This window comes from Oncorhynchus gorbuscha, linkage group LG07, assembly GCF_021184085.1.
Source record: "Oncorhynchus gorbuscha isolate QuinsamMale2020 ecotype Even-year linkage group LG07, OgorEven_v1.0, whole genome shotgun sequence".
Classification (NCBI taxonomy): domain Eukaryota; kingdom Metazoa; phylum Chordata; class Actinopteri; order Salmoniformes; family Salmonidae; genus Oncorhynchus; species Oncorhynchus gorbuscha.
The window spans coordinates 16,210,663-16,220,149 of NC_060179.1; the positions used below are offsets into that span (position 1 = coordinate 16,210,663).

At 45.9% G+C, this 9,487-nt stretch overlaps 2 protein-coding genes across 6 annotated transcripts in view; one reads left to right on the forward strand and one right to left on the reverse strand.

Annotated features, from left to right (window-relative positions):
* Nucleotides 1–2,882, forward strand: part of LOC124039539 (coiled-coil domain-containing protein 191-like) — a 42,872-nt gene extending 39,990 nt beyond the window's left edge. The window contains 1 exon segment of the mRNA XM_046355621.1: nt 138–2,882. Within this exon segment, the coding sequence (XP_046211577.1) occupies nt 138–306 (169 nt within the window). The 3' untranslated portion in view covers nt 307–2,882.
* On the reverse strand, nt 557–8,858 carry LOC124039540 (palmitoyltransferase ZDHHC23-B-like). 5 transcript variants are annotated; one of them, XM_046355626.1, is made up of 5 exons: nt 8,766–8,858; nt 7,326–7,499; nt 6,521–7,213; nt 4,774–4,941; nt 557–3,317 (listed from the first exon to the last, which is right to left on the reverse strand). In XM_046355626.1, exons 2-5 carry the CDS (start codon nt 7,460–7,462, stop codon nt 3,044–3,046), a joined length of 1,272 nt encoding a protein of 423 aa, XP_046211582.1. In that variant the 5' UTR covers nt 7,463–7,499; nt 8,766–8,858; the 3' UTR covers nt 557–3,043. The 5 variants fall into 5 exon arrangements, with proteins under 5 accessions (XP_046211582.1, XP_046211583.1, XP_046211581.1 ...); XM_046355627.1 differs by lacking the exon at nt 8,766–8,858 and adding an exon at nt 8,577–8,759; XM_046355625.1 differs by lacking the exon at nt 8,766–8,858 and adding an exon at nt 8,377–8,759.
* Nucleotides 8,859–9,487: the final 629 nt, after the last annotated feature.

The following is a 9,487-nucleotide window of genomic DNA, read 5'->3' on the forward strand; positions in this document are numbered from 1 at the left end:
CCGTATGTAGGACCTGACTATATAATCGCTTGTTGTTGTAAGGGATTTCTAAGTTGTTCTGTTTGCTTCTCTCTGTCCCCTCTCTGTGCATGTCTGTCTGTCCCTCTTGGTTTCTCTCCTCTCCGTCCTTGTCCCAGGCGGGTGGTGCGGAGCTGTTTCCAAGCCTGGAGACGGTATCCGGGGTGGCTGCGTGAGGAGAGAGGGAGGGAGACCAGGAGGGAGAAGCTGAGACGCCGAGTGGCAGAGGTCCTCCCTGACTTCTGCTCTTCTCCTCTGGACTGTACCTGGGAACAAGGCCCTCTGTGACCCACAGGACACACACATGTAGAGTAGACATACGTACAGTACACTAAGACAGGCAGGCAGGCAGGCAGGCAGAGAATACTTGCATAGAGGATAAATCAGTGGATAGGACCCAAAACAGATAATTAAGTTGCTGCTGTAACAAGCACACACATACCAGCTGTTGGTCTACCTTCATTACCTGAGAAAGGTGGATACAAGTTTTAATGAAGACAGTTTGGAAACTTTTGTAACAGCAATGACTCATTTAAAATTGCAGTTAAAATTCAGGTTATTTAATATTTTTGAAGTCACAGTTTGATGCAGTTTGACAAGAGCTTGAAGCCATACAAAATAAAAAGCATAATGTTTTTCATATCACCATGAACGATTCTCACTGTGGGTAGTCTGTCGAAGTTGTTCTCCCACAACTCTGTACTTTTGTTGTTTTATTCTCTTAAGTCCTGTGTAGCGCAGTTGGTAGAGCATGGTGCTTTCAGCTGAGCCAGAACATGTAAAAGGGCTTTGGGCCAGTAACAAAGGTTGCTGGTTTGAATCCCTGTGCTGACTAGGTGAAAAATCCATATTCCCTTGAGCAAGGCACTTTATCCTAATTGCTTCTGTAAGCAAATAACTAAAATGTAAATGTGATGTTTAATGCAACAACACTTCATCTTCACAGGGATGTATCAACACGATGCGGTTTGATAAATACCCATAACCTATGTTTCCTTCTGAAGCTCACAGGAACTGTTGTACATAAAAATAACATATAGTGACAACAGCTGTTCCTTTCTTGAGGAGTGTTAGTCAGTGTTGAAAGGAACGTCTAGGGCTTCATTTTATTTTGGTCATGTGGTTTGGTCACCTCTCCCATCAAAGGCACTTCAACTGAGGAGGGAGAGAGTGAGAGAATGGTAGAAGGACCCTGGAAAGAGATTGCGCGAGGAAAATGAAGAGAGAGAGGGAGCGTGAGACAGATCGATGGAGAGAGAGATGGATGAAAGGTGCACGGAGCAATTGCAGCACTAGAATGGGAGAATAGGTCAGGGAGAGAGAGAGAGGGGTAGAGATGGTGAGATTTGATTGAGGCTGTCAGTCAGTAAAGTTAACAGAAGTGGTTGTGTGTTATTGTAGCCTATGGTTCAGCTCAGGGACGGTATTGTGGGGGGCGCTACTTCACAACAGAACCGATCACTGTGACACCTTAACAAAGGCTTGTGATTTCAGACTGGCTCGGCCTCCCTCCCAGTCCCAGACAGAATAGGGAAGGAGAGGACAGAAAGACTGACTGGGGAGAACAGAAAGACATAATAGATAGGGAGGGGACATACAGACAGACAAGGTAGAAGACTGATTAACAGGAGAGAGGGAGATGTCTTTACAGTCTGAGGTGTGGAGATATGCTGCCATCTGGTGGTGAAAGATAGTACAGCAGCCACATCCTCCAACTCTTGTCCATATTTATTTTCATTTATTTAACCAGGCAAGTCAGTTAAGAACAAATTCTTATTTACAATGGTGGGCCAATTGCGCGCCACCCTATGGGACTCTCGATCATGGCCGGTTGTGATACAGCCCGGGATCGAACCAGGGCCTGTAGTGACGCCTCTATCACAGAGTAGGGTGAAGTTGCCCCCCCCAGACTGATCTACGCTCAGTTTTATGTACTTCCCCCTAACGGTTAAAGTCAGATTGTATGAGGGTAAGAGATGACTCTAGATCTGTAGGCAACTTCTACCTGGATCGTCCAATTGATCAATGACTTCTAACATGCTGACCACACTGCTTGCGTCACAAAATCAATGTACACATACATGTTATTCAATCATCGCACCCACACTGCTCACGAGCGTACGCGTAGCCAGGCGCTAAAATAGAACTTGGTTCTATTTGTGACGCTTGATGAATCCCACCTCATTGTTTTTTAAGAGCATATACCCACTGGGTGATTGAACGATGAACTGAGATTCAGCGGTAGTGGTAACGCACCTTGAAGTTGTTTGCCAATCACCATATAAAGTCCAGAGTTGAAAACTGGAGGAGCGATTACTTGATATTTCAATCTCCGTGTCCTGATCGCATCTGGTGTGGGTGGACAAAATCAACATGCGCACGAGCGGTCTGGTCAGCATGTAACGATGCCATTATGCTGTTGAGCAGCTCAGCTACACCTTGAGGAGAGTTCAACAAAGATTCTGTTTGCGGTGAACATGTTGCCAGAGTAACAATTTGAGTTGAATAAATATTCCAAAATGTTACAGTGAAACTTTTTGTAATGATTTTCTGTGGCTTTTTAGCGACAGTATTCAAACTGAAAATGACTTAGCTACTCCTACTAAATATAGTAGAAAGTCTACATTGCCACTTGATTTTGTAGCGGCAGTTAAGACCTGAAACCGACACTTACGTTCACCGCACACTACCTTCTGACTGTTAGCTAACGTTAGCGAATGGTCAATGCTAACACAAAACAAATGGAATATGTTAGCTAACATTAGCCAATGTTCGCAAACTATTTTCCTTGTTGAACGCACCCCAGGTCAGTGAGGCTGGGCCAGGGGGTGTCCGGGCCTTCTCCAATGGTCAGCTACACCAGGTCAGTGAGGCTGGGCCAGGGGGTGTCCGGGCCTTCTCCAATGGTCAGCTACACCAGGTCAGTGAGGCTGGGCCAGGGGGTATCCGGGCCTTCTCCAATGGTCAGCTACACCAGGTCAGTGAGGCTGGGCCAGGGGGTGTCCGGGCCTTCTCCAATGGTCAGCTACACCAGGTCAATGAGGCTGGGCCAGGGGGCGTCCGGACCTTCTCCCATGGTCAGGAACTCTGCCCAGTTGCCACGGAAACCATGTGAGTAGACTCCTGTGTCAACGACAAGGCCCCAGTAGAGACTGTGGGCAGTCTTGTCTCGGAGAGCGGTGCGCGCCTCTCGCTCTGTCACATTGTAGCTGACATTGATGAGCTGCAGGACCAGCAGGTGTAGTAGTCCACTAGTCACTATGCAGCTATACCACGCACAGGTGAAACACAGCGCTGAGCTGGAACACACACATACACACAGAATAGAGGACATGACTCATACATTCCTGAAAACCATCTCTAACCCCTAGCCCAAACCCTCTATTTGGAACCAAATGTGTTAACAATGGGCTAAGAGGAGCCTTAATACACAGATTCCACCTATCTGGTTTCCACAGATCTACAAAACACTCATGAGGGAGGGAAGGGGCTATACATATACAAATCTGAGCAACATAACATTTATTACAGTGCTGAGTGGGAGACAAAATGGCAGTTACACTACACACATAACAACAAAACAAGCATTATCAGCAAACACACATCTACCCTTACACAACAAAGCCATGCTGAGCCACAGTAACTGCTCTGTAAATCTGGGTCAGTAGGAGGGCAGGTAGGGGAAAATATAATGATGAAGACTCTTATAGAAACTTCAATCAACCTACATTTCCCCTATAAATATCCAATTATTCAAAAACATCACAGCTTTAAGTGTCCCAGACAAAAGAAAATACTGCTTTGATGCAAATAAAAAACACTTGTTCCCTTAGAGTTACCAGGATTGGAATTACGAAGTGGTTTGTTTGTTATGTTCGACTGTGGTGAATGAGCCTACAGCAGCCAAGGTGATAATGACTGGGGTCATTTTTGCTTGTGTTTCCTGTTCTCCAAATAGCATTTTAAAGTGTTTAAATTGTAAAGAAATACAGTAAATGAGCTTCAACTTTCAACCCGCTCCCTGACCTCACTAAAACCGTGGTTACGGCCAGTGGGTATTTTAGGACACTATTGATCTACACCACCTCATTTTAGCCTCTGATTGCCTAACATGCTGACTACACCGCTCGCGTCTCACGCGTTGCAGAATAAATGTACACATACGTGGTATTCAATCATTGCACCCACACTGTTTACGCGAGTTAACGAGCGTCCACATAGCCAGGCGCTAAAATAGAACTTGGTTCAATTTGTGATGCTTGATGCGCTGCAAGTTCTGCCTCTCCCATCTCCTCATTGGTTTTTAGGAGCATATGCCCACGTGTGTGATTGAATGATGAACTGAGGTCCACACTCCAGTCGGTTGTGGTAATGCACCTAACATTGGTTGCCAACCGCCATATAAAGTCCAAAGAAGAAGCATGAAGGAGATATTACTCAAAACAAACTTTTACCCTTTTATCTGTGGATTAATTGTCAGAGTAGAGGACCTTGTGCATTTCAGGTAAAATAGCCACCCAATGTTAATATACCAGAACAAATGAGCTAGCAACAGCAAGCTAGCTGGTTAAATTGCCATAAATATTTAATGCTTTTTGACCTGTCCCCAAATTAATATAATTGGTTCAGAGTTTATGATATTTCAACCTGCGTGTCCTGATCGTATCTGGTGTGGTTGGACAAAATTGACATGCACGCGTGCGGTCTGGTCAGCATGTAACAGCTTGTGTGTGTGCATTATGTATGGTGTGTTACCTGTGCTGGTTGTAGACGCCAGGGCAGTAGACCAGAGCGGTGATAAGGTGCTGTTGAGGACACACGCTGCGTAGCACCAGACTGATCCCATACAGAGAGGTCAACAGGAAGAGGAGGAGTGTCAACAGGAAGCTGCGGTGATTGGACTGGCCCACACAGCTGTTTATCCTACCACAGTGTTGACATGACACAGACACAGACAGCCAATACACTGTACTAAGATCATTGGGTTACACCACACACAGTACAGCGCTGACTAATTTGGATGAGAGCACCTGCTGCTAGATGAATATAATGTACAGTTGAAGTTGGAAGTTTACATACAGTTAGGTTGGAGTCATTAAAACTCGTGTCTCAACCACTCCACAAATTTCTTGTTAACAAACTATAGTTTTGGCAAGTCGGTTAGGACATCTACTTTGTGCATGACACAAGTAATTTTTCCAACATTTGTTTACATACAGATTATTTCACTTATAATTCACAGTATCACAATTCCAGTGGGTCAGAAGTTTACATACACCAAGTTGACTGTGCCTTTAAACAGTTTAGAAAATTCCAGAAATGTATCTAATGGCTTTAGAAGCTTCTGATAGGCTAATTGACATAATTTGAGTCAGTTGGAGGTGTACCTGTACTTCAAGGCCTACCTTCAAACTCAGTGCCTCTTTGCTTGACATCATGGGAAAATCAAAAGAAATCAGCCAAGACTTCAGAAAAATAATTGTAAGACCTCCACAAGTCTGGTTCATCCTTGGGACCAATTTCCAAACACCTGAAGGTACCACGTTCATCTGTACAAACAATAGTACGCAGATATAAACACCATGGGACCACGGAGCAGTCATACCGAGACGCGTTCTGTCTCCTAGAGATGAACGTACTTTGGTGCAAAAAGTCCAAATCAATCATGTGTGTGATCATGGAGACCCGTTAAGCTTGGTCGCAAATGGGTCTTCCAAATGGACAATGACCTCAAGCATACTTCCAAAGTTGTGGCAAAATGGCTTAAGGACAGCAAAGTCAAGGTATTGGAGTGGCCATCACAAAGCCCCGACCTTAATCCTATAGAAAATGTGTGGGCAGAACTGAAAAAGTGTGTGTGATCATGGAGGCCTACAAACCTGACTCAGTTACACCAGCTCTGTCAGGAGGAATGTGCCAAAATTCGCCCAACTTGTTGTGGGAAGCTTGTGGAAGACTACCCTAAATGTTTGACCCAAGTTAAACAATTTAAAGGCAATGCTACCAAATACTAATTGAGTGCGTGAACTTCTGATCCACTGGGAATGTGATGAAAGAAATAAAAGTTTAAATAGATCATTCCCTCTACTATTATTCGGACATTTCACATTCTTAAAATAAAGTGGTGATCTTAACTGACCTTAAATGTCAGGAATTGCGAAAAACAGTTTAAATGTATTTGGCTAAGGTGTATGTAAACTTCTGACTTCAACTGCAAGATGTACTTAGAACCCATGATTACACCAAACACACACACGTCTAAAGGGTTTGAAGGTTATTTTTTTTGCACGATTGTGTGTGTGTTACAGATCAGTGAGTTTCTCAGACACACAGGCCTATGGCTGATGACAGAGACAAGAGAATGTCACTGATAATTGCTGAGACATTGCTTCTTAGGTCTGGCATGATACTGCGGAGACATTGCTTTGACGTGGCTGTGTAATAATTGACAGATGAGCCTCCTGTGTGTCCAGGCAGACAGAGGTGTTTTAATGGGACCCACCAGACACAGTGGTGGTCCAGCCTCAGGACACAGATGTTACAGATCCTGCAGTGTCCCGCCCTGGGGGGCCGCAAAACCCTGCACACAGAGCACCAGTTCCTGCTCTGCCCACTATCCATCTGCTCCACCCCCTGGCCCTGCTGCTCCGACCCACTACCCTGATTGGCAAGCATTACTTCCTGCCCGACCCCGTTGTGGCCGGGGTCTCTGTCCGGTGGAGGGCTGTGATGGGTCACTGTGCTGTGGACGTAAGCCGGGTGTGGCCATACGTAGCGAGGTTCTCTCTTGGTGTGGACAAGGGCGGCCAGAGTCAGGGCCACCCCCAAGGTCACTGTGCCCAACTGGGTCAGCCCTACATCCCCCCTGGGGAAGACCTCGGTGAGGAAGAGGTAGTACATGTAGCCCAGGGAGAACAGGGCCAGGCTGAGGAAGAACAGGGTCCGGCCCTTCTTACGGTGTGTGACATAGTAGTACCATAGAACCAGGACCGGTAGAGCAGTCAGAACAACTATACCCAACAGGAAGTGAAGGGCTGCGACGTGTAGGAGGACAGGAAGTAGGAGCAGTGGGGGGAGCACCGATAGGTCGACACGCCGGGCTCCACCCCAGAACCAGGGAACACGGAGGCGGTCGGTCATCACAGTAACCAGATGGGACAGTGAGTTGGCCTTCTGGGGCTCTTTTTTCAACCATCTGAGGGAGAGAAGCAGACATTCACTTTCTGATGTGATACCAAACTGGATGAAGAACTATTAGCTAAGAGTGTGAAGGTAACTGGCCGTAGATGGGTAAGCCACTCTCTCACCTGTCACAGGCATCATCCAGGTCCTCACAGTCACAGCAGCAGGCTGCCACATGGCTCCTCTCCCCCTGGCGGTCCACATACTCACAGCAGCACAGAGGCTCATCCTGCTCCAACGCCTTATTGGCTCGCTTCTTCATGACGGACAGCCAGGGAGCCTGGAAAGTGATCAGTCTCCTGTGGGGAACGAGCCAACAGGAAGGGATGGAGATGAGTGGTGTGTGCGTGTCCTATTCTCATGGCGGTGCAGATAGATAAATGTGTGGCAGGGACTGGTTCATCATTTTTAGATTGGTAGTTAGTAGAGCCAGCTATCTAAACTTGTAGTAATCATGGCTGAATACTGACAAATCATTTTGACTCCTATATCGGTCCACTAATACAAGCCCAGTGCAGTTTTTCATGGGGCAGCACCCCTATTTCCCGCGGCTCTGTTGTCCAATGAACCATTAGTATATATCTCTGAGAAGTCTTGCAAACGAGGGAGGCGAAGGGAACGTGTAGGGTGCTTCCGTATTAGCTCTGTGGCATTGGCTGTCATTGAAAATCCGAACCGGAGACGGGAGTGGTTTATTTCTCGGTGGTCTCCAATGCGCTTTTACGCAGAGGTCACTGCTACCGATATGGGCTCTCAGCGGGGCGACAGACTGGTGTTTCTGCCAACCAGTCCGTGAAGACTTGTGCGTATCAAATGTCACATCCGCTCTGGCCAAGAGAACAGCCAGTGGAGTAAATGCCTTTCCTTCCTCAATTGTTAAAAAGTTCCTAGAAAATAAAGCCCATGTTTTTTCCCCCTCAGTTAACCCAGGGAATAGTGAATGCATATAGACTTAGGCTACATTCGATCGGGAAGTCGAAAAAAGCTATCTGAATGCTGTAGCAGACGATTGTCTGCCTTAACCCTAAAGCCCTGGTTAAAATGTCACCGTCTTGAAAGTTGATACGAAGTATCGTTACATGCGTCAAGATTCGCGGTTACCATTTGACTCTATACTTAATAACCCTATCGTTAACTACAAACATGTCACGTGGAATGGGTAATAGCATAACCTACCAGTATTCGTGTAGTTTGCTGAAAACGAATCATATGTGCTACTTCCTTACAAAAACTGTAGGCTGGGCTACATTAGAAACTGCTTACTGAACTCGCGGAAATGACAGACTGGCCAGTGGCCACAGACAACGGTGTTCGCAACCGCACGTCTAAACGTGTTCAACTGAATGTAGCCTAGATATGCAACTGATTTAGGCTACCTGCCCAACAGTGTTGTCAATCCAACAAGGTACAGTATTTTGTCGTCTCCCTTCCGACATAAAAGACCGCGCGATACTATTGTGCCACGGAAAGCACCGGAACCCTATAGTCGCTCCATTTAACCCTTTCAAAAGGCTGCTCATCTCCGAAGGTATGTTTTGTATTAAAAGTGAGGTCTTCAAATATACCTCCTCCTCTGTCGCTGGTGTAATCTTATCAGACAAGCCTGCCTCTCCTGTTTACAGAGCGGCAGGGCAAGTGTCTTTCTCCCTCAGACTTCTGACGTCAATACAGGGAGTAACCCTTTCCTTTCCGTAGGTGAACTTTTGCCAATGCGCATCAAGACAATGTAGTCCTATCAACAATCCCATGTTTAATGAAATAAGCAAACATTAAGCCTATTATAGGCTAACTTGCAAGCTATTTGGGTCCAACGTCAAGTTGTTTCTTCAAAGGTCAAAGATAAGTGTTTGGCTAAATGTAACCTATCAACTGGAGAGCTACGGCCGCTGTAAATTAAAGCACTTGTCTCTAACGAAGTTGATTTCAACAGCCACAATAATGATGCATATTCATTTGAAAGACAGTGGGTGTTCTTACACATTAAAGGTAGACTTAGCAAATGACATTGCCTCTAGCAGCACCCCAGATATTTGAGATGCAAGATTTCACTCACACACCATATCTGCGCAAATGCACGTTCCACGCTTTTAGCCAAAACAGCAGAGAACAGACACCACGCGGTTTACTTCATCTCTCGGAGACGACTTTTTAAGAACTTAGCTCAACTAGTTACGGAATATACAGCATCAGACTTCTGGAGCTGGTACAAATACTTCACGGACAATCGAAACACGGGGGGGGGGGGGGGGTTGTATATCTGTGCATGGACCCAAACCTGGTCCCAAGA

Bases quoted from the DNA above. Each gene is read 5' to 3' on its own strand.
- LOC124039540 (XM_046355622.1), bottom strand. From the start codon at position 7,726: ATGAAAAACTGCACTGGGCTTGTATTAGTGGACCGATATAGGAGTCAA. The intron at 4,942-6,520 runs GTGGGTCCCATT...ACACTGTGGTAG, and splicing joins CTGGACCACCACTGTGTCTG to GATAAACAGCTGTGTGGGCC. The intron at 3,318-4,773 runs GTAACACACCAT...TGTGTGTTCCAG, and splicing joins GGCGTCTACAACCAGCACAG to CTCAGCGCTGTGTTTCACCT.